At 40.5% G+C, this 25,905-nt stretch overlaps 1 protein-coding gene across 2 annotated transcripts in view; it reads right to left on the minus strand.

Annotated features, from left to right (window-relative positions):
- Positions 1–25,905, minus strand: part of LOC107377411 (phospholipid-transporting ATPase ABCA1) — a 324,049-nt gene that overhangs the window by 243,913 nt on the left and 54,231 nt on the right. For both annotated transcript variants that reach the window (XM_054747824.2, XM_015946964.3), the window contains exons 10-12: positions 17,587–17,726; positions 14,187–14,303; positions 2,047–2,244 (exon numbers count right to left, since the gene is read on the minus strand). In XM_054747824.2, the coding sequence (XP_054603799.2) occupies positions 2,047–2,244; positions 14,187–14,303; positions 17,587–17,726 (455 nt within the window). The remainder of the gene's footprint in view (positions 1–2,046; positions 2,245–14,186; positions 14,304–17,586; positions 17,727–25,905) is intronic.

Here is a 25,905-nt window from a genome sequence, read left to right on the forward strand (position 1 = left end):
GGAAGCATTGGGCCTGTGGCTTTGGTCTGAACACCAAACATCTGGGATTCAAATCCAAACTGACATCTACAGGATCACACCTGGTGATGCAGGTTCAATCCTGCAAACAAGTACAATCTAGACCGTCATTTGTCTATGCAAAATTGACGCTCTGGCAATGCTCCATTAGAACCTTGCAGCTGCGGCCAATGTTATGGCTGGTTGATCACAGCGCGTTTATTTAGAAAAACTATGTGTTTTATTATGTTTCATGTAGTTCTTCCACCACCGTAGCGGTCCAATCACAGCTCTATATTGGTTTAGTGGGCCAATGACAGCACTTTGTGGGTGGGCAGGATGTTACTGAAAAACCAAAGATGGAGAGTGATCGTTTGAAACCGCTTTGGCATCAACTTTGGATTATTTAGATTTGGGTTTTTCTATGAGTCAAGAGCAGACAGAGTTACTTAAGCCCTTTATTTGGAAACAGGATTTATTTGCTTCTTCATTAGCTAATTTTACAAAACAATGCCATCACTTTGCTGCAACGCTGAAGCGGCATCAGGGAGCCTTGCGTCATTTATACTGTAATTAGTCAGACCGTGGCGGTAATGTGGCGCAATCGTGTCCTTTTTATTAAAGATTAGGCCAGGCGTGGGATCCCTGGTCCTCGAGGGCCGGTATTCTGCATGTCTTTGCTGCAAAACTTCTGATTCAGTGCTTGATTCACCTGTTCAGCAGCTCACTAAGCTCTGCAGATGCCTGTTAATTACCTGCTGATTGAAATCAGGTGTGTTGAAACTAAAATATGCTGGATAGCGGCCCTCGATGGACCAGGGTTCCCCACCCCTGGATTAGGCGATGGTGGCATAAAGGGGGTAAGGGGGCGGCCACGGACTTCCATTCATCTTGGACATAACTTGCTTTTTATTGCGATTGAAGCCGCACTCCTTATGTTTTGTTCAACAAGCCGCTCCTAAAGGTATCTGTCCTCCACAGTCTCTGTGCATTGTCGGGTAGTCTGAGCTCCAGCTCTAATGGAGAGAAGCTCATGGATTGCTGCATCACTTCAGTTTATCATCTCAGCTGGTTCTGTTTACAAAAGCAAAACCTACGACCCGTGTTTACTTTCACTTTCAATATAGTTGCCGGTCGGAGCGCGGCAGCTACCCTCCACGTGATCATGACACCTCCCTCTGTTCCGCCATGGTGTAATATGTATTCATAAGTCCGGCACTGCAGTAATATCACAACCAAGAGTGGCGGCACGAATGCCGCAAAATTCCCCCAACGCCATGCTGGCTTGGCGCATTCATAAGACACAATGTTGCGGTAATATTTAGCAGATTTGCTGGCATGGTGTGTCTTGTGAAAAGGGCTTTTGACGGAGTATGGCAGACTGCCTCGTTGACCGACACCGTAGAGGTGAGGAAGGCCCATTGCCCAATAGCATGTGGAGACAGTTTGAAAGACAACCGTACATCCTGCCCCACGACTGAGAGCCGTCAATGGACCGTGGCCAGATTATATAATCACATATATGGGATGGCTTGCCAAAGTAGCAAACAAGACAAATTTGGGAATCTGCTTTCAACCATCCAAATTTTTAACAAGAAAACTTCAGTGGCTTTTGTGATGAAAGAAGAATGTATTAGATGCATGGTTAAGGCATGCAGTGTACAAAGTTTGATCATCTGGATTTAGTTTTTGCTCTGACCCCCCAAAAATACAGCTATGTCTATTAATTTAGCCAAAGTGCAAGTTTGTTTGAGGATTTAAAGGTCGCACACCTGCTGCTTCAAAAGGCAACCAAATAAATACTCAGTGGTAACATCAGGTGGAATTCTAATACATAACAGAATAAGCGAGGCTCAATCAAAATAAGAGTCGAAGAGCAAAAATGTTTTGCAAACGTCTCTTTGTGGTGAGAAATTGAGTTAAAAAGCCTAAATGTCACAGCTACGTTATTTATTTTTTGAATTTCTTTTACTCAATAATCCTTCTGATGCCTGGGTGATGTTGGAGAATTTGTTCTTAATAAAAATACTGTTTCTTTTTTTTACTTACACCAAGGAATTTGGAGAGAAGCTTGAGGATTTGTGTAGTGGTGTTGTAAACATCCCGCCAGTCGTATGCCGGGAGCCCAGGTGGACGATCTTCTGGAGGCCCGTTGTACAGGAAGTTTCCCAGCAGCTGGGATGTCCATCTGGTACCATTGAGGCGTTGGTTAAGAGCAGCAGCAAAGACGGGATTTGCCAGCAAAGTCTAAAACAACAAGAGGATGGATGCGTTTAAATCTTCAGTTTTCATCAGTCAGAGGTTTCAAATAAATGTAGTGAGAACGCAGATACATATTAATGAAGACCGAAGGGAGTTACTCTAGAAAACGGAACTGCAGGTCAGCCATGTTCTTCAGCGGGGCTGGATTTCATTTTCCCTTAGATTGAATTAAAGAGCAAAAACTTCAAAAATTTAAAGCAATTGTAGAGGTTCAGTGAGACCGACAACCCGATGGTCCAATGGTTGATTTCAGTCTGAGCTGTGTTATTGGCAGAGACAGATTAGACAAATATGAGAGAATTGCTTAAATTTTTCCCCATAATACATTTATGTCCATACTAGAACGTTGTTAAGACGCATGAGAAAAAGTTTTAAGCTAGCTTGTTTTTGCAGATTTGCCACTGTAGCTTTAAACAAAACAGGAAAAGTTGATGTATTCAAGAAATGCTCACTCCCTCATTTAGTATCCAGACATTTCCTCCCTTAATTCTCTTCAAATATGTCAACTTGTTGCATTAACACCAGCTCCTCAGTTATGGGTCACAGAAACAAAAGTTAAAACCTGAGGATTTGCTTGTGCAGACAGAAGAATGGTGCAAACAAAGCTAAAGCTAATCATTTAAAAAGCCGTTTAGCTTTTCTTTTAAAAGATGCGTTACAGCTGTAACACATGGACCCTGACTTCCAACAGAAGAGAGCGCTGAGCCGCTGTTGTGTGGAATCCTGAGCTGACATTCAGATTTCTTCTTATTCAGAGTGCGCTCTGTGGCATTTCAGGGTCACCACTTCTGAAGACATTATGCTTAACCTAAGGACAAAGTGTCAAATTAAGTAATCTCACTGCCATGTGACCTTTTGAGGGGCTAAAAGAAATTTGTACATTTCTTTCTGCGGCTGCTGTATCAAGGACATGACACATTATGAATGTGTGCATAGAAATGTTTGTCATTTTCAAACAGCCAGTAAACTGAGCAGAACTGTTAACGCAGCTCTTCATGGGGCTACCGCTGCTCAGGTCTGAATGTGTTGTCCGCCGCTTAATGTTCCGTGGTGTTTGAACCAAACTGTTGCAGATACAACGTTTAACTTTGGTGGTTGGGTGGTAAATAACTTATTCGTCAGAAGACTCATCCAGTGACAGTCACACATGCTTTATTTGAAAAATAATGAAAAACTGCTTTTGACAGTTACTGGTACAAACTCAAGTGGGTTTCAATATTTTTTTAACGATTGAGTTTTCTGGCGATTTCTGGCAACAGAATTTGTTGGAAAAATCCGCTAATATCCATCCATCAATTTTCAGCCACTTATCCAAGGTCTGGTCGCAGGGGCAGTAGCCTAAGCAGGGAGGCTCAGACGTCCCTCTCCCCAGCCACTTGGACCAGATCCTCCGGGGGAATCCTAAGAAGTTCCCTGACCAGCTGTGAGACATAGTCTCTCCAGCGCGTCCTGGGTCTTTCTTTAGGCCTTCTCCCAGTTGGACGTGCCCGGAAAATCTCACCAGGGAGGCGTCCAGGAGGCATCCTTATCAGATGCCCGAGCCACCTCAACTGGCTTCTCTCGATGTGGAGGAGCAGTGGGTCTACTCCGAGCCCCTCCCAGATGACCGAGCTTCTCACCTTATCTCTACGGGAGAGCCCAGCCACCCTGTGGAGAAAACTCATCTCAGCAGCTTGTATCCCGCGGTCTCGTTCTTTCGGTCACTACCCAAAGTGACCATAGGTGAGGGTAGGAATGTAGATCAACAGGTGAATCAAGAGCTTTGCCTTCTGGCTCAGCTCACTCTTCACCACAACAAATCGGTACAACGCCCGCATCACTGCAGATGCAGCACCAATCCGTCTGTCTATTTCACGCTCCATCTTTCCCTAACTCGTGAGCAAGACCCTGAGATACTTAAACTCCTCCACTTGGGGCAGGACCTTGTCCCTGACCTGGAGAAGGTGTTCTAACCTTTTCCGACTCAAGACCATGGTGTTGGATTTAGAGGAGTTGATTCTCATCCCAGCTGGATCACACTCAGCTGTGAACCGCTCCAATGAGAGCCGAAGATCATGTTCTGATGAAGCCATCCAAGTGATGGATGGATGGATATTGAAATTGTTGGATGTTGCATTGCTCGCAAATGTTTAATATTTTTTACTCCAAAGGGGTTCAAATGAAGGCAACTGGATTTCTTTGGATTCTTGAAGACATTTCGTTTCTCATCTAAGGAGCTCTGTCATTTCTGACTGAAATATGGGAGGGTCAAGCTTATGATAATGATTAAAGACCCGTACTTGTATAGCACCTTTCTGAGTCAGAAGACTCCAAAACACTTTACAGTATATGCAGTATATCATTCACCCATTCACACCCTTGAGCTACAATGTAGCCACAGCTGCCCTGGGGGACACTGACAGAGGTGAGGCATGAACTGTAGCTGTCAAACCAAAAAGGTCCAGTTGCCTTCCATTTCCATTTTCCTGTTCATTTTCCAAGAATTATTGATCCTTTCAGCTTGGGCATTCAGACTCTGATAGCAACTCTTCTCTCCTTTTATAGCACCAGTTTTCCATGTTTTCTTGTGACTGGCAAATGAAGTTAGAATATTTTTGTTCAAAGCAACACTTAAGACTTTCAAGCTTCTCTGTCCTACTGGTTGAAAGTGGATTTACTGTCATTAACAACACTGCTGCAGCCTCTTGTAGCTAGTGCTAACAACAAGCTAATGCTAACATGAGCTAACTGATATTTAACAACAGCGTTAAAAGATCCACACTGTTGGGCAAAAACAGTTATTACTAACAGGCCCAGTAGCAACAAAGCCAGGTCACCATCAGTCCGTGATTTCACAGCCTCCTTTAGCTCCCTCAAATGAGTTTAGGCAGCTCCGATGTTCACTCCGGCTTTAGCTCTTTGCTTTGCCCCAAATGACATTACTCTCTTACTTTTATTTCCAGACTTCACCATGATGCCAACAAAAATCCAAATACCTTTTTTTTTTTACTTTTTGTGTCTTTTATTGATGATTGACAAACAGAAAAATCTAACTGCTAGCCTTTAAATCATCTGCCAGCACAGAAAATAGCTAAGAACCATTAGGTATGTAGAGAGCGTCCTCAACTGCACCTACCCACTCCACAAAACTGTTAAGTGCTGTTTCTGGTCGGCAGAAGGCCGCAGAGTGCTGTTCCATGTGACGTTGGTCAAGTTTCTACCAAAACAATCACAAAACCTCACTTTTAAAGAAATTGGTTGAAGTGTTAAAAACTGCTTAGTGTCACTTTAATATTAATATTTTTAATTTAAAGTTTTAATAACTTTTTTTATTTGATGCTTTTTTAATCGCTAACTTTTCAATTATTTCTGAATGTTGCAGCACTCTTTATTATCTTTGGTATACCAAATTGATCCTTGTATTTTTTATGCTATATTTAAGAATGGCAATTATGATATTGATTGTAGTAACATGAACATAGTTCTGGTCTCATAAGTGATGCTGTCATTAGTTTTAATTGCTGCTGAACACCAGCATTGATAGCCAAGGACCTAAATAAGTGCATGCACTCTTCTCACAATGTGAACTCTGTTCAGTAGTTCCAAACTCCGGCTCTGGTAAATACTTGAGAGATCATTCTTACCAAAATAATAATCACATTTTTTCTATAATTTTCATCATTTGAAAGGTTTTAAATAAATTGGACAACAATATGGTGGCAAATTAAGATATATTACAAACTATACGGTATGAAAATTATAAATCTTTTTATCTAACTAAAATATTCTGTTTTAAAACATCTGTATACATTATAAATTGTTATAAATTTGCTATAAAATGTCCATGGACTTTGATTTGATTTGATTTCTGCCTTTGATTAGAATGATGGCAGCAAGGGCGTAGGAGCGAGTGTAATATTGGGGGGGACATATTTTGGAAATCTAACAAATCTGTTGTAGGTCAATATATATGTCAACCTCACTGAAGAAATACATTTAATGATTATTTCTGATTCTAACGTGTTACTGAGTGTTTCATGCAGGCTGAACATAAACATAGTCTCCTACCGCTATCTCCTGCATTAGCTTCTGATAGACGGTGAAACTCTAGGATTAGAAAAGTCTGACAGATGTGACTCAGGGCGTAAGGCAAAGCACAGAAAGACAAGAAAATAACTTTTATAGCCCAGTTCACTAACATTCTGTTTTTTATTTTTGTTGTTGTTGTTTTTTTTTTTATCGGGGACCCATGAGCCAGCCAGAAGGGGAGGAGACTTGGTTTCCCCTTTAGCCAGATCCAGGTGATTACCGGCCAACGTGGACGTTTTAATTATAAAAAAGCTGTTTATGTGTCAGTACTGTTTTATTTTTATTTAATACTATGAATGTAGGATATTTTATCTTATTCATATGGGTAGAGATGTGTAAACAGATTTAATACAAGACTAAAGCTGTGAATATTCAGTCTGAATTGATCTGACTCTCATCAGAATATTTTAAACTACATCAGCCAACAATGCTGACCAACAATCAGAAAAATCTGTTTGCTTCTGACAGAATGAAAAAAGAAATAATTCACTCACAACAACAGCTGGAACTACGTTAATTTTCAGATGGACAAAAGAAAAAACAGTGGCCAAAATTGCAGTCTAAGTGCACCAGAAAGCAGAGTTTAACACTTATTTTTCTAATATGTCTAAGGAAGCATTTATTTTATTCTTAAGCCGTACTGCCCAGCTCTACTTGTTATGGGATTAAATACATTCAACAGTGTTCACTTATTATCACATCCAAATCTTCCTCTCATCAGCCACCTAAAATCATCTCACTCTTCACTGTAGCACCTCAGCTGGTCTGGCTCTCCCTGTCTCAGGTCTGGTTCTCCCTGTCTCACCCTCAGCAGGTCTGGCTCTCCCTGTCTCACCTCCAGCAGGTTCCTGCTGAACTTCATCTGATCTCTAATATAAAAACAGTGGACATGAATAAGGAGTAAAAAATACTGTTGGAGGACTAGTGCAATATTAAAATCATGGTTGTTATAGTATTATTTAGTCGTGTCCACTTGTTATCATGCTCGAATCTTCCTCTCATCATCAACCATCTAAAATCTCACTCCACTGTAGCACCTACCTGCACCTCAGCAGGTCTGGTGCTCCCTGTCTCACCCTCAGCAGGTCTGGTGCTCCCTGTCTCACCTTCATCATTTTCCTGCTGAACTTCCTCTGGTCTCTTATATGAAAAAGTGACATGAATAAGGTTTAAAAATGAAATGTGATGAGAATCTAACAAACAAGCAACAATCACACTTACAAATTCCATTTTTATGTGGAGATTCTACTTTTTATTTATTTCGTGTCAAATGGTTTTTGTCTGTTACTGTCAAATTTGCCATTTTTTATTGACTAGTAGTGTTGTTTAATGTTTAATGCTAACTAGCAAGATGTTTACGCTAGTCAGCCAGTCTAACGTTTGACCAGAAATACAATTATCCTCTTGGACAAAATTATTACCAACTCACATTTCCTTTCTTTCTTTTTTTGCCCATTAGAAGAACTCAATGAGCTGCTGTCATCCCGGCTTCGACTCCCGCTTCACTCAGCCAGCCTGTCTGGCCCCCCTGAGGGGAGGGGCTGTGTCGGTGAGAAGTCTGCAGTTTCTTTCAAAATAAAAGCTCGCTAGTCAAATATTTCAAAATCTTTTTTTTTTCTTCTCCATACAAATGCGCGTTTGTCCAATGTTGGAGGGGACACGTCCCACCCGTCCCCCCCGGTTCCTACGCCCTTGGATGGCAGAGCGAAAGAGTGTGGGTTTAGTTTAGAGATTGGACCATGTTAATGTTTTATATGAATAAACTGAATACCAAAAATGGTATTAACTATTAAGAAAAACAAGGAAGGTCCAGATTAATAACCCACTGTTGTGGTTCTTTGCTTCTTGTCTTGAAATCAACCAGTACATTTGCATCTCTAGAAGTATGGCGTTCTCCTGGTCACACAGCACCATTTTACAAGTCCCCGTTTCAGTATCTTGATCAATAATATTCAGATTTTCACAGAATCTGAAAGTACGATTCTCACAAATGAGCTATTCAGTCATGCTGTTCTAACCTGCACTAGTTGCCATAGCTACCACTGGTGTCTTATTGTTAATAACATATAACTGCTAAATAAAGACAGGGCCATTTATGTCCTTACCCTCTCCTATTCAAATGAGATTTTAAACTAAATGATCCCTACTCATTTTCATTTTGTTGATCGGTGCAATTATTCCTTCAACGAATAAGAAAAAACAAAAATGAATATACGTTTTTGACCTTGAAGGACCCTTGAGGATGACGAACCCATGAAGCCGATGGTTTCATAGCAATCGGTGGGCAGAGAGCCGGGCTGGTAGAAAATGAAGACAAAGGAGGATTGCAGGTCCATTTGTGTAAAGGTTAGGGCTAGGGTAATGAATACTCTGGCTATATGGAGCTCCTGATGTCTGCTTCCCTCCAGCTGCCTATAAGCTCATTTGGAGTGACACCGGAGTAATGTCAGTGTCAAGGAAGTACAGCGAGAGGCAAACAGAGAGGGAGAGGAGAGGGGAAAAGCAGGTAGCAGCAAAGAGTCCGTGTCCTTTTTCCTTCTATAGATAATCCTCTCTGCCAGGATGGGAATTATCCAGCACTTATCCATAATTACTTTTCTCCCTCAGTCTCCATATCTAACACAAGGTGTGACAAATTGATGTACACAGCATGTATATTTTCACCTGCAGAATAATGCCCATGGTAATATTTTGGGAGGATTTTTAAGGTAAAACAAAATCAACACAGTGTGCAACAATTCACACTGGGGCAGCAGTAGCTCAGGTGGTAGAGCGGGTTGCCTTATGACCGGAGGGTCATGGGTTCGATTCCAGCTCCCGCCAGGGGTATCCTGCTGTTGTGTCCTTGGGCAAGACACTTCACCCAACTTGCTTGTTTTAGTGGTGGTCAGAGGGGCCGACGGCGCCAAATGGCAGCCTCGCCTCTGTCAGACCTCCCCAGGGCGGCTGTGGCTACAAGTAGCTTACCATCACTAGCAGTGTGTGAATGTGAGAGTGTGTGAAAGCGTCTTTGGGTGTCTAGAAAAGCACTATGTAAGTTCAATGCATTATTATTATAATTCAGTACCATCATAACGATGTGTTGTTGGATTTTTGGGAGAAAAAGATGCTTGATTTACGACAGAAAAGACAAGACGGTAAAGAAAATGAGCCTTGCAAAGGAAACAAATAAAATGAAAAATTTTTGAGGAACAAGTTTGGGCCTTTCCACTGCTTTAGAGGTCCTACGAAGCTCACTGAAGAGTTCTTTAGCCTTTCATCGTTTCCTTGTTAATGCTGTCGGCCTTTGTTTGGCCCATTATGTATTTTTCCTTGCCAGATGGTTTGCCACCTCAATGATCTGAAAAGCTGTTGCAGAAAAAGTGCTTGGAAATGAGGAAACACACGCCAATACTGTTTGACAAGTGATTAGATGAATCACGTGTTCATCTGTTCCTGATCTATTTTTTCAACCAGATCACTGAACTGGAAAAAGCTGGTAACTCTTGTGGGAAACCAATTGGGAGAAAAATGTCTCTGGAATAAAAAAAAAAAAAACATTCAATTATGTTCTTTGATGTAACTGCTGTTACAAACACAAACAAATCTGGTATGGCTAAATCGATGACACCACAGTTTCATTGATAAGCATCGTCTGCTGCATAACACTGATTGGTATGCAACTATGGGATAACAATTACCCTAACAATATAGACTATTAAGCAATTAGACATGTGCAATCGTAGCTGCATTTCTGATGGGAGTTGTTACGGTGGCTTGTGTTTAGATACAACGCTGCCATTTTTCCTTCAGCACCTGTTGGTGATGTAATGTAAATATTATCACTAAATTGGGGTAGTGCATCAAGCTTTTTTTCCAGCTACATTGAGTCTTTTCATACCAAAAGCACTGTTTGGTGATCTCACTCACTCATTTTCTGAATCACTTTTCCTCAATGGGGGTGTTGGTGTAAATCTCCCACAGTCATTTGGAGAGAGGAAGGGGACACCCTGGACAGGCCGCCCTTCCATCACAGAAACACAGACACACAACCAGACACACACACCTAGAGACAATTTAGAGTCGCCAACTGACCTAACTTGCATGTTTTTAGTTTTTGGGAGGAACTGGCATACCTGAAGAAATCCGATGCATGAGGAGAATGGCCAAAACTGCATAGAAAGGCTTTGGGCTATTTGGTAAATTGTTTAGGAGTATAACAATACATTGATACACATCAAATCAATACATTGATTATAGGAAATCTAAGTGTTCCCCCCTTCCGGTCGGCTCCAGGGTCCCGGGAACAACAGAAAAATTAATGTAAGTGAATGAGGTTATGTGCTAATTCTCTTTGTCTTACACAATAAATCACGTATATGTAGTTCTTCAATTTAAATGCAAAAGAACTGTGTGTGATTCACATAGGTCTTTTGGGTACTTTTAGATTTTTTTAGCTTGTAAAAATGTGTAAATAAAACGAAGACAAACCAGTTGTTGCAAACGTGACATCCATCCATTTTCTTTATCCGGCTATCTATGTAGGGTCGCGAGGGGCCTGGTGCCTATCTCCAGCGGTCTATGGGCAGATAGGCGGGGTACAGCCTGGACAGGTTGCCAGTCGCGTATATGACGTTGCCGCAGAATACCCCCCACCCACCCACCCCCCCATCAAAAACTATGAAGGCACATCTGTCTTCTCCTTAACACAGACAGTACCCATGGTGTTTGAGCTTAGAGAACCAAAAAGACCCAGCATTGGGTAATTTCTACATCAAGATCCATGAGGTAATTTTAACAAGACACTACAAAGTATCTACGGTACATTGCATTTTACTGCATATTATGTACACACACACACACACACACACACACACACACACACACACACACACACACACACACACACACACACACACACACACACACACATATGGCTTCAACACTCTTCATAAAATCCATCAAAATTAATGGATATTGACAATGTATCTCTTTTTTCTAATACTATTCAAGTAAAGTTCAAGGCCCAGATTATTTCTATAACATGTTCACACCAGCAAACATGTCAAAGAGGGGGGTGGGTGAGTCCATGAAAACTAATTTTACAGTGTGACATAGAACTGTCTGGCTTTTTCTGACCTGAGAGTTTCCCTGTCCGTTTTCTTTCAGCAGCTAATGCAGGAAATAGAGGTAGAAGACTATTTTCGTGTTCACAATTCACATAAATCTCAGTGTGATGGATTGTACATCCCAAAAAAATGTACTATACGTGCATCAGTGAACCTTCACTTAAAGCAAAAACTATGTACTATATGTAGTGTTTGAAATAAATGCTAGGAAAGAATCTTAGCTCCTGCAACACCAATGTTTATCTCAATGGCGGTGCAGTTCTTCTTGTGGTTGTTAAACTGTGGTTCAGTTGGGAGTGGTGTCCATCTTGAATTGGATTGACTCCCAAAATAAACTCCGTTGTAGATTAATGTTTGTACGTGGGATTAAAATCTGAGCTGTTGCTCAGGTGTTTGCCTTTCACCAAAGGGCGATGATTGTAGATAAACTGGTGACCATTGAAAGGGCAATAGAATAATTACAAACAGGGGCGTCGGACTGGGGTGGGGGGGGGTTGGGGGGGGGTACCGTTTACCCAGGGCCCACTGCAGGGAGGGGCCCTGAGACAGCTTTGAATAAAAATGTTTTATTGTTGTTTTTTTTCCCCCAACTTACTTAATGTCTTAATAAACTTCCCTTTACCTGGATAAAGAGGTTAAGAAACAGAATTTCGCCTTAAAAATAATAACTGAATAATCTCTGAGGCATCTATCACCCCTTAAAAATGTGCAAAGTGGTTTAGTCCACACCAGCGGCCAGGGGCTGCACGGCCGCATGTACAGCTATGAGACATTGCAGATGCCGACAGCCAGAGCTGGAGGCAGGAGAGTCAGTCATGTCTTTTCCCAAGAAAGGGAAATCTGGCTTCCAGAAAAGAAAAGAAAAGAAGGAGAAGGAGAAAAAGTTAATTGAACAGAAGCAAGTATTGACTAGGTTCTTCAAGAAGGAAGGTGAGCAGCAGCCAGCAGCAGCAGAACACAGTTTTAGCTGATATTAGCTAGCTCTCAGAAGCTGCATTCATGTTAGGTGTTCAGTGTTAAACGCCTTTAGTTTCACCATCAAGATCAAATATATATAAATTAGTGTTATCAGTGAAAACACTAATTAATATATATATATTAATCAGAATTATTATCGCGGGCGGCCGCCGCCAATTAATTCGCGGACCTCGCAGTAAAAACAGGTTCACTCTGTGTGGATATTTCAGCTCCTTCCCAGTCATGGACCAGGACAAACTTGGTATCGATGGATTCGTGGTAATCTCAGGAATGTGAAGCTGCCACTGTTTTTCGTATAGCATGATGACTCTGGTGTTAGAGGATTGTTATTGACTTGGTTAGATATTTTAAGCCTATTTTAAATTTCTTTATATTTGATCTTGAAAACAGACAATCTCATAATTTGGCTGATAATGCAGGGATTATAAAATTTAGAGTACATTACATTCACAGAGAGAACCTGGTTTATTTCATGTCATATGTATTTAATATATCAATATATATCAGTATTAGCAAAGCTTAACATCATGAACCATGACAGACATGACTGAAGAGCAGATGAAGATATCATGCCAGGCACTGATGAGAAAATATTACAAGGATCTGACAGCTGAACTTGAGAATAAGATGCTACACCTGAGAACAATATATGGTGCCACATTTCCACACATTCGGTCTCCTCTTGAGCTGCTTAATGCCATCTACAGGATGCAATTACAGAGCATTTTTGGAGAAGTTTGTATTGGACTGAGGATATTTTGCACACTACCTGTGACTGTTGCTGGGGGTGAACGGGCTTTTAGCAAACTGAAACTGGTGAAAAATTATTTGAGATCAACAATGTCCCAGGATAGACTGAACAGCCTAGCTCTTCTTTCTATTGAAAGTCAATTAGCCAAAGGATTGGACTTTAAAGATCTCATAAGTGATTTTGCTAACATGAAGACCCGTCAGTGAGCATTTACTGGAAAATTAATTCCAGGATTTTTGTTTGAACACATTGTTGGCAAATAAAAATAATTATATGTGAAGTCTGGGCATTTCACTTTTATTATGCTGTTATTTATATTTGCTCAATATAGAGGTTAAACTAAGATCATAGTTATTATCTTGTCTTATAGCATGACATAAAATGTATCAGAGAGATATTAAGTAATTGAGCATGGGGGCCCACCTAGAAGACTTGTACCTAGGGCCCAGAATTTGGTGCTACGCCCCTGATTACAAATACAGGAAGATTTGATAATAAACCAAGAAGATCAATCAGTGTTGACTGGTAATTGAAAATAAGGTGTATTGATTACAGATAACAGACAGGCATGAATGTAAGGACTAATGAGGAGAAAAATGGGCTAAAATAGTTCCATGACTTATAGCGGTACCGTTTAACCCTCAGAAACCCAAATTTAGAAAACAACAGCAAAATCCTTTTTTTTTAACCTTTCACATGTTTTTCTAGGAGGCCAGATAAATGGGCTTATTTACACATTTTAACAGCCAATAGTGTTGCAGAACTGGACAATAGGACCTATTAGCAATGTAAATGTGGTTTTAAAAAGAAAAAAAATGGGGAAGGTTTATTTTAGTAGACTCAAATCTGATGTTGTAATATTACAATCGTGGGTCTCACAACAACATAAGTTCGATATAGTCAGAAACTTTTTTTTATCTAAGACATTGGGAGTGAAACTTCTCTGAGTACCTAAGGGGAATCACAAAGGGAATCAATAAAAAATGAGCTACAGCAGAGCGGGTCATTTTACTGAGTCTTACCCGCAATGTGTTAACTTGGGGGCTGTTCTGTAAAAACTCCCAAACGCGTGGTCCAAGTTCATCCCAAGAATCAGCGAGCTCTTTCAACATAGCCAGGGAGTCGAATGTGCTGTTTGCCTGAAACAATAAGACAGAAAAATTAAAAGCCAACATTTAGAAGCAAATTATTCGACTAACCCTCCCCTGGTGGAAAACAGTGAAGTTTGTGTTTGTGCCAAATCTGAACAGACATTAAAGCACTTCACATTCTCTCTCTCTCTCCGGAAGAACTCATGACATTGCTGCTCTGCTGCCTCCCACCCCACCCCTCCTCTCTCCCCTGATGGTGATGAATGTAAATAGGGTTATTTACTCCAGAACACTGACTTGTAAACAATCTACGTCTGGTGTGAAAAGCAGAAACACCGAGCCGCTTGCCGTGACGCCAGCAGGTTGTGCTCGCCCTCATTATGTAATCACAATGCAAATTCCACCCTGCACGTCTTGCTTGTTTTGCCTCTGTCGTTATCAAAAGGGTGTCGATCTCTTGCAGAAATATCATGTCATGCAGTAACAAAACATGAATTAGATTTTGCAAAGAGGCTTTCTGTCTAAATAGTTTTCTTGCCAAGGTGGTAAAGTGTGACATGGAGATTTATCCACCCACATATTTGGAAGCGATCTCCCATTAAAGCAAATTGTCTGCAAGAAATATTTAAATATTTGCTACCTTATTCTTTTTACCCCCCCCCCCCCCTTTCCTAATGGGTGTGACCTCACGAAGAAAGTTGAGCATTGAGCAGGGTTGATGGTTTATCCTTTGGTCCATGTGGCAGGGGTGAGACGTGAGCACCACCTCTCCCCTGCCACGCAGACCTCAAGGGATAGACCATCAATCCTGGTCAATGGTCAACTTGCCTGGCAGGGTCACCCATAATGACAGTGGGAGGGTTAATGTTTCCTGCTTTTTTTTCCCTGCTAATGTCAATATTTATCAAAAATCCGATTAATTACTATAAACTGCTATTAAAAACGGCAATATCATTTATAATCAATATTTCAATCATAAACAATACAATAAACAAACCCTTTGGGCAAAAAATGACCTTCCAAGAAAGAGTCACTGAGCCACTTCTGACAATAAAGAAATAAAACTCAAGACCCATCTCACTGTTGCCATAACACCCTAGATGTAAAACATGTTGGTGGCAGTGTGATGGTATGGGCTCTTTTGCTGCCTCAGGACCTGGACTAATTGTATTTGATGCAACCATGAATGCAGCTCTTTATTATTACAAACTTAATAGCAAGTAATCACAGGGTGTACAACCTACATTACCCTTGTAATAAAAGTAGGTGATAGGACATGTAGCATGTACTGTATATTTCTGTGTGCAATAATTTTGCTCCAAGCAAAGGCAGGAACACATCTTGGGAATTCACATAATATTCAGTTTGCAACTGAGTAACAGGAACTAGAAAATAAAAATAATACAGCAATCAGGTTTGGTAGCTACCCTCACCAGCCTCTAACTACTAACCCTAGCCATAATAAATCAGTCTTGATATCATTTTAATATCATTATTTTCAGTTTTTGACCAGATTTCATTATTTAATGAAATATATTGAATTAAAGATGGTACCTTATTCGTTTTACTTTTAAATAGTAAATAGAAAATCTCGATGGAAACTTTCTGACTTTGACCTTGAAAAGGTTGCAGCTATCAAATGTTTTAGTATTTGAATATTCTATTGAATGCTGTCAAATAATCAAACATTCTGTTTGATGACGTGCTGCTAAAAATATGAAAATATAACATCAAAATGATAAAAGTGCCAACAATGTGTATTAAATTAGTTTTGTCTATTTCTCTCTTTCCCAGCTTATATTTCCAGTTAATCAATAGTTTATGGAACATAATTTGACTTATATTTCATTAACAAACATTTGTAGTAATATCACTCACCCTAGTCTAAACATATCTAAATTTATCCACATACATTATTTTATTAACGTGTTCAGTAGTAATCTACTGGAAATGCTGTTAACATTTAATGTCTACTAGTTATAATGTAATGGTAATGGTGGCATATCTGTTTTATAATGTATGGGTTGGCAACATAATTCAGTCTGTATTCAAGTGTAGAAGCATTTGTGAATTACATGCTACAACAGCTTGCCCTGCTGCAGTGTGTGGGGCAGACTCGAGTTGCTGACTCTCAGTGGCAACAACAGCAGTGATTCAGCTGCAGACATCCACTCATAAACGGGATGGCGGTTTACTTATTCACAACCACCGTGTTCTTTTCCCAAACCCCACTTGATCGTGAGCGTGCTACACACTAGCATTGGCATTAGCCAATCAGCTCGTAGTTTCACTCTTGAGTCCACTCTATGGACCGTTTCTACCTTTTACAATTGCTCATGTCTTTGCTGGATTCTCAGTTTTCCTCCACAGCACCTAGATTACTACATTGTGCACCAGTAAAATGTATTCAAACTGTGGTGTGCACATTTAACAAACCTTTGAATTGGTAAAAAAAAAAAAATAGTCGAGGAATTTAATCAATCGAACCATTCGATGATTCGTTTCAGCCCTGACTGTTCATGCTGGAAGACCCTCCAATGTGGCTGAAAGAAAACAGTTCTCCCCTAAAGTTTTTCCTTGAGGACCCCTTTTCCCGTGTCAAAGACAAGGCAGGACCCTGAACCCTAACTCCTACATGTGCACACAGGTGACATGTGATCATTTACAAACTTAAAACTGGCATAGTGCATAGGAAAGAAAAAATAAGAATAGAAAAAGGAAAAAAAAAGGAAAAAGTAAATAAAAAAGAAAAGAAACCAAAAAGAAAGAAAAACAGGCATAGTGTTATATCTTCAATATGGAGCTTTGATCTTACTGTTGGGTGTGCCATTGGGGATTATTATAAATGTAATTTTTACAAACTAAATCTTGCTAACGTCACAACATTTGCATAGACACATTTGTGGGGACCCCTTGGGTTCCCAGACCCCAGTTTGGGAACCGTTGCCCTAAAGAAAAGTGAAAACAAAATAAAACAGAATAACACAAAACTCCTCCACAGAGATGCCAGAGTTTTGTCGCCAGCTATCATAAACAGTTGATTTCAAGGGTGTTCCAACCAGATCTTGGGTTTAGGGGTCAATAACCTTTTCACACCAGACCAGATTTATAATTTGTATTTTCCCATTTTTAATGATATCGTCATTGTAAAACTGTGTTTCGTATTGAGTCAGATTTTTTTTTTTTGCTGATCTAAGTGTGACAAAGTAAAAGCAAAAGAAAGGGGCCAGTCACTTATCCAAAGATTTGTATATCTTCAAATACATATGGACATAGTATCATCTTCAGAGAGCACTAAAAATTAGACAGAACATAACATATATTTTCCTACCTCCTTCACCAGAAGGCGAGCAGCAGGTGTATCAGGTGTGTACAGGACCTTCCCTCTCACTAATGGTCTGAAGGTGCTCCAAATGTAGCGCAGACCAGGTGTGCCCTCCAGGGTGCTGATAAGATTCTGACAAAACCCATCTGCAGAAGAGAGGAAGAGAGCAGAGAAGTTAGAAAAAGTCAAATGGAAAGCCGCAGAAAATTCCAACTGTTTGCACTGCCTGTCCGTGGGAGAAAATAACAGCATGTTTTATATACTGCCGCCTTCTTAAGCTTTGAAATTTACATTAAATTCTGAAGCAAACACATTTTTTTTAAATAATAAATTATGCAAACATCTTCTTAATTAAAAACTTGCCAATCTGTCCGGGGAGAGTGGGTTGAGGAAACAACTTATTAAAGCAGAAATTAGAAAATTTCATCAAACAGCCACATGTCTGAAGAACTGAAAAAGACTTTCCTCCTTCATAAATAACCTGATCAGCTGTGTGTTTATGATGGAAATAAACAATAATTACTAAAGAATAATGTGCTACCAGTAAAGATTGAAGAAGAGAGTAAAAGACAGTAAACGGGTCTTTTGTAAACCAGTAAATTTGTTGATTTCAGGCAGTCCCAGGGCAATTGAAACTGACTGAAGAATGTATCTGTTAGTCGTGAATTGCCCTTCTGTGCTTGAAAGTTAGATTTGGCCTCCAAATGTCAACATTGTCCCTTTTTTGTCATATGAAACATACCAGTTTAAAAACACCAGTATAAACCCAAAGACATAAACAAATGTCTAAAGGTGTGCCAGTGTAATGTTCCAAAAGGGTCAATTTTCACCTATATATTGATCAACATAATAACCTTTCATCTACAGAAATAAATCCACTTTCTTTGTGGCCTTCTAAATCCAGAAGGTTCTGCTCAGCCCATGCTGATATTCCATAAAGACAAAACATACAAATAAACATTCTCTTCCAAGGTTCCTGCACTCTCTATGAACGCCAGATGTCAACATTCTTACTCTGAATAAGTGAAGACTCCACGATGTTATAGTTATAAGTTAAATAATCATATATGATGAATGGCCCAGATGTTTAAATCAAATGTTTGAATAACCTGTGCTTAAATCAATAATTTTGAAATGAATATTGTTCTTACAATGATCTATTTATATCACAAATCACTATGCGTTTGATTAATCAAGTTAATCATTGCTTACACTCATACACATTACAATAAGATACATATTAGGGTTGAAATGCACCTCACATAAATGTTTAAGACATTCTCATTCACAGTGTTAAAAAAACATCTTCTTATCGGCAAGAAGACGTGGCTTTCTGAGGAATGTTTTGGTAAAACCTTCAAAAAATTCAGTCCCCCCCACCCCCAATCGGCCACATCAGGAAAGAAGCCTCTGAAACACACTCCTTCGATCTTCAGTCAAAACCTTTCTGCAAGCTGCAAGTGATTACAGACACAGCAGCTTTTTTCAGAGATGCTTCAACACTCAGACATCCACCTTGGACACCTAATCTGCAGACCCCGGGTTGCATCTCATGGCCGGGGAAGCTGAACTCAGAGGAAGCTGCTAATCTCTGAGTATTGTGGTTTTGACATCCGTGACCTCACCACTCGGACCGCATCCCTCCTCGTAAGCCTGCATACTGGTGTCTGATGAGGTTTATAAATAAACAACTCTCTAGTTTAAAACAAACAACAAATTCTTTTACACCCAGATTTCACAATTTCTCTCAGATACAAAAAACGGTTGCAACAACATCTAGCTTCCATCACAACACCTCACTTCCACCACACCACATCTCATTATTCATATCTTGTTGTGTATCATTAGTTTAGGAAAAATTATTAAATTCATTTTATAAACTATATACTGACTCTGTCTGGTTTAATACGAAGTGTGTTTATGGTCCCTGAATAAGCAAAGAGCCCTAGAATCTTCTGAATAAACATTCAAAGATCAACCAGATAGATATTTCATTTTGTATGGAATCTTACATCTTATTGGTCATAATTAAAAATGTATTTTACTACACCAGGATGTCAGGAGAAAACCCCCTCCTACGTCTATATACAGTAAAGTGTTGTTGCAATCACAACACTTGAGAACAAAACTAAAGACTCCTTGTAAAAGTCTTGATTAAGTGTCCTTGTTTGTCTATTTGACAGACACAATCACAGCTGGCTATACTGTTGTTGACATTTATCGACCACTGTGCAACACTTTTAGAAGCACTTTGACCCAACAAAACCCGACAACTGCTTTGACCACTAAGGAACAGTACTCTGGAATGAACCGATTCTCAGCATTCAGTCTGTTGATTGAAGCATTTTGTTGAAAGGGACACAAAATTACCAGATAACATGGAACCATGTGGACCAACATATTCTTGAACTTAGCCGAGGCCTCATTTTTACTTTTTCCCAAATAATGACTAAAAGTGTCATCGACTGTGTCAGCCTTCGTCTGGAAGAATTTGGGGTAGAAATATCATTCAGAGTGTACTATCTAATCTTTTAACAAGTTTATTTCTGTGGAAATAAACTTCATGTTACAACTAAAAACTCATCGGGTTTTTGGATAACATTAAACAATAGTGTCTAAACTATTCTTAGTGAAATATGGTACTTTGGAGGTCTCCTTTGAAGGTAACTTTTACATTGAATTTATGTCATCTGTGTCCAGAAACTTGTTATTTTGATCATGACAACAGGGGACAGACGTAGTTCAGAAGTAGAGCGGGTTGTCCAGAAATTGGAAGGTTCAGTCCTGGCTCCCACCAGAGAATGCTGCTGTTGTGTCCTTGGGCAAGACACTTAAATTTGCCTTGCCTGCTGGTGGTGGTCAGAGGGACCTACGGTGCTTGTATATGGCAAGCGTTGCCTCTGTCAGTGCGCCACAGGGCAGCTGCGGTTACAACGTAGCTCATCATCGCTAGCATGTGAATGGGTGAATGACTGATAGTGTTGTAAAGTCTCTTGGGGGGTTATAGAACCCTTTGCTTGAGGCCGAGAATCCCAACCTGTAGTGAGCTTTCCATATTTTTGGTTGAGAACCAGGACCACTTGAGGCAGAGGACTCTCATTACTCTCAGCTACAAACCATCACAATGCATGTTGAATGCATGTCAGCTTGCCAAAAAGGCTCAAGGTTACAGAGGCTTCGCTCCGGACGGCCGTTCCGGAGCTCTTTCTCTAGAACTGAATGCTGAGTGATGGAAAGCTGGAATGCGACTCCGACTGCTGAATCACTGAGTGATTCTGTTTTAATATTCTCATATTATGATTTTCTTGGCCAATCAGAGCATGCCAAGTTAAGGGATATTACCAAGACAACCTCAGAAAACACGCCTTCTTGAGATACGGATGCTCTGATTTGGGGTAAGGAAATATCTATGTGTCATGAGTTTAACTTAACTTTAATTTGTCCTTGTGTCTGAGTGCAGGTGGTGATTGCCTTGTCATTTCAAACATTTAACAGCAGAGTTTTTCTAGTAGAACGTGGCCTTTCTCAGCAAAGCTTTTTTCTAAATCTGATCCTGAGACGTAACCAAAGGGAGTTAGAAGCTAGGCGCTGCCTCAGCTCAGTGTGAAGAGTGGCTGGTTTTAGGGTAGAGAGTTCATGTGATCCAGTCAGTGTGTGTGTTTACTAGTGTTGGATTGTGTTCATGTTAATAAACTATATAGTCTGTGAAGGCTGTATCAACTCCAGCCTGTCTGGACGAGTCCACGGGTTTCCAGATAAGAGAAACAACGCATCTATCTCCGTGTCTGAGGGTGTTTTGTGCAGCTGAAAAGACGGACTTCTGTAGCCCCCATCGGTCGGTACCGGGACAGGGAGGTCCGCGCTGGACTCTGGAGATCCGTGGCGAGGTTTAAAAAATGTATTGCGGATTTCTGAAGCTCCGATCACCGTCAGAACCAGGTCCGAACCGACCACCAGAAGAGTCGTGCAGCAAACCGGGCCAGCTGGTTTCCGGGTTGGAACCGGATCAGAACCGCCGCCTGGACCACCAGGAGAGGATGCGCGGCTTTTAAAAATACCAGCTCAACTGTCTCACTCGTGTTTGAGTCAAATCCAGCTCACAGAAGCCCGCATGAGCTCCAGAACCGGATCACAGGCATCTCTCTCTCAGCTCAGCGGACCAGCCGAGCAAGCTTTCTGGGTCGGAACCAGATCAGAACCACCATGGACCTCTAGGGAAGGATCGTGTGCAGCTTTTTAAAATATCAGCTCAACTGGCTCGCTGGTGTCTGGGTGGGATCCAGCTCACAGAAGCCCGCATGAGCTCCAGAATCGGATGACAGGCGTCTCTCTCCCTCTCTCTAAGCTAAACTACGATACGTGAACGGATATTAGCGAGTATGAGACTGCCGAGAGATTCTCATTAGTATTAATATTACATTAACTGACCGATACTATTTTAATTGTCTGGTACATGATAGTAATCTGTATTATATTGTGATGTTAGCACACGAGTTTAAGCTAACATCGCTAACTCCCCTGCTGCTTCCCTGCTGCTACTCCTCAATGTCTCTGCTTTGGCCGATCGTTTCTCCCTCTGGTTGGTCTCTGCTCTCTGGGGCGTGCAGCAAACTCATAACTTTATGGTTTTGGTCCATCATGAGTATAATTGTAAACATTTAAAGTTTCCTCTGTGTCAGAGCTGGCATTATAATCTATGTTTCACTGGATTAAGCTAACAGGACTCCCCTCAGATGGCGTCACTTGGTTTGGCCAAAAAAAAAAAACTCTCACAAAAAAGACTCTAAAAGCCTAAATAATTTACGTTTGTGTAAAAAAATGTTTTAACCGAGTTTCTATTATATTTTTCTAAACATTGGTTCATGGGAGTCTCTAACCTGCAATTTGCTCTTTAAGCACATATTAATCAAAACATTATTATTATTATTATTATTATTATTATTATTATTATTATTATACAAATGATTAACTCATATAAGCTGAAAAAGCCACTCTTATAACAGTCCAATCCGGCCTAGATAACCAGGCAGGCTTGGCACAGAAGGGCCTTGAGAAGGGAACAGTATTGTTGACACTTTGTTATCATGTGTTCCGAGCTGTAGAGAGGCCCCAGCTGATGGAATAGCAGGACCCGGCAGATTAAAGGCAACACATGCAGACTCCTGTCTCCATGTCAACCAGATACTGAATGGGTCAAACTGTACATGAAAACTGACCATTACTGGACATTACAAAAGGTAAGAAAAGGATCTGATCAATTAGACTTTTTCCCCTCATTTACAGTGATGGCGATAACGGCACAGTGCGCAAGGCTCTGGTATTAAACAAGTTTGTTTCTCTTCGCAACGATCTTCAAAAGAAGGCAAAACAGTTCGCCTTGATCGGATATTTCCCGTATTTGACCATTTATTTTGAAGGAGAACCTCATGGCTGCAGATGCGCTGACATTTTAGCACATCATAGAGGTATCTAAAGCAATCAAGAAAAGATTCCCATCAGAACATCTGAGAGTTTTACAAGCCACTGTGCTCAGCGCAGCTCGCTGTCAGCGTGCACATAAGGTGGACAGTGAGCTAAAGATGTGGAGAGGTGCTTGGATGGCGTCGGTCACCGGCAGCAACAGAACCAGAGCACATGAGGGAAGATTACTCTCACTGAAGCGAGGGTTTTCCAAATCCTGCCTCTCAGAGAGATGTGTCACTTGGAAAATGTTCCCTGATGATGAAACTTTGGCTGAATAGCGCTTGTTCCTGTCTCTAATGTGGTGACGCATTCATGATCCTGTCTGAGGGAAATTCCAGTATCTCATACTCTCTTCAGCTCAGAAAGCGACCATAGAGACATTTGATTGCGCACAAGCAGGTGACCTCTCATTTCAGGTCTTTATTCTTTTTGTTTAGATTTTCAAAGATGACAATCTTTGTATTTAGAATTGACATACAGAGAAAAAATGAATGCAGTAAAATAAAATCCATTTTAATTAAATATACATTCATTAATTTACAAGCACAGAGAGCCTCATCAGATGGATGAAAGAGCTGCAGGTTGCCGACCCCTGACCTAGACTAAAGCTCCTCCTGCTTGTTCATCCATTACAGTCTGCTTATCTGGGTCTGGATTGCGGAGATAGAAGTTAGCAGAAAGGCCCAAACCTCTCTCTCACAAGCAAACTCAAACAGCTCAATAGGGCGTTCCTTGGTCAGTTTGGAGATGTGGTCCATTCTTTATATCCTGGGTTGACCCATCAGCTTTTTACCAACAGTGCATGACCAAAATACCTCCCATAGGAGGGTTTGAATTCTGACCAAATGCCCACACCACCTGAGATGGCTCTTCATGATGAGCAGAACTGGCGGCTTTTACTGGATTTCACTCACTCTAAGACCATCCTGTGAAATAAACTTGATTAAAGCTGCTTGTAGACACATGATATTGTTTTTTCAGTCATTAGCCAAAACTCTTTACCCTAGTGATGATTAGGGTGAAGGTCGACTGGTAAATCAAGAGTTTTGCTTTCTGGCTAAGCTACTAGTCTTTACACAAACCAATCAGTCTTTCTCCCAACACCCTAGAGTAAAGTGTCCTGGGAAAGCAGAGTAATAAAGCCCAAACAGACGCTCTGATCCCCTTTTCGAAAATTGGGACCAATACTCCGGTCTTTGATTCCCATCCCTGCCTCCAAAAACGCCTCTAAGTAGACAGGTATGTAAACCAATTTCATCATTGTAATAAAATGAGATAATAGTCCATTTTTGTTGATTTGTTTATTGAGTTTGTTCAATGCTCTATCTTACGAAACAAAACGTGGGTCAGTCACAATTAGTTAACTTTGGCAAGAAACTTGCTTTTAAAGAACAGGCAGAAGTCAACTCCAGCCAATGCCTCAGACGTTAAAAACATGAAAAATATTTTATACACAAAAGTCGATATGGTCAGAAGCACAAGGATCATTACTAATTTAACTTATCTTCCAACATAGTACCAGGCTGTGAGAGTGATGAATAAGTTACTTGAGGTGAGAAGAAAAGCACCTGAAGTGGTCAGACAACCTCTTCTGCCAGTCGTTTTTGTGTTGTACTTCATCAATCAGCTGATCAGTTTAGTGTCTCATCTGTCAGTCAAGATGTCCGAACGCTTGTTACTCTTTTCCTGACACCTGTCATTTCAGCGGCGGTTTCACCATTCTCCCACCTTGTCTCGTTTTTTTCATCCTTTCACGACTGCAATATCTCCAACCTCTCTCATTTCACCAGGGCAGCCATCTCTCCCATCAGTGGTATTTTAGTGCCCATTTTCAGTGCAATTAAATTTTAGCCCTTCTGCCTGCTGGTCATCTTTCCCAGGTGATCCTGGGAGGTCAGCGTGCAGACAGCTAATGGCCTCCCTTTAGTTTAGGTCTGGCCACCTGTTTTCCTCACAGGCTGCACTGATCCCACCTTCTGCAGTCATAACACTTGAGAGACAAAAAAAGAAATGTACATGACACTCGGCTCTGCAAAACCCTATTAGCTTCCATTAGAAAACTTCAAATTGGAAGATAGCCAGTTGTGAAGGAAATGCAGTTCTCTGTAAGAAAGATAAATAGGCTTGTAGTGGCTTTTTCCAGAGAAGAAACTACTGGCTCTTCATCTAACCTTCACTTGTTAAAGTACAAAGTACTCTTGGAAAGTTTAGAAAGTACCTTACTTATGTCCCGGCTATGTTTTCAGACGTGCAGGGTGCTATCAGTGTCCAACTGAGCTAGACTAATACTAGAATGTTGACTTTTATTCGGTGGAGAATGAGAATATAATATTGTTTGAGTTTGTTCAAATGCCATACTGTGATCCCGCTTGCTCCAGGGATGTTGTTTTTGATGTAGAGATCTTATATTCTAACTTCAGGATTGTGGTTTTATGCACACACGGTAGCATTAGCATTTCAAAGCAGGTCTTCTCTCTCTCTCCCAAAAATCTAATGCATAACAGTTTTGTTCACCATGACTTCAAACATCATGGCACACCTAAAAGAACTGAATTGGTTTTTCCATGTTGAACTACTTGTTCTGAGTTGTTGTTGTTAAGGTTCAAAACGATCAGCGATACTCTAGCGGCTGTTCTCCCAACATTTCTTTTATTCTTTGCAATGATTTCATAATTCTTTTTTACAGTTTTGAAGGCAAAACTCTTGGGTGAAGGATTCATCTTTAAAAACACTGAACAACGCTTAACTTCAGGTTTTGATATCATTTAAACAGATGAGTTAATTAAAATTTCCCTCAAAGTAGAAATTAATTAAAAAGAAACCGTTTTTGTACAGCAGGCTGTAAACAATTTTGTTTTTCAT

This window comes from Nothobranchius furzeri, chromosome 2 (assembly GCF_043380555.1).
Source record: "Nothobranchius furzeri strain GRZ-AD chromosome 2, NfurGRZ-RIMD1, whole genome shotgun sequence".
Classification (NCBI taxonomy): Eukaryota; Metazoa; Chordata; class Actinopteri; order Cyprinodontiformes; family Nothobranchiidae; genus Nothobranchius; species Nothobranchius furzeri.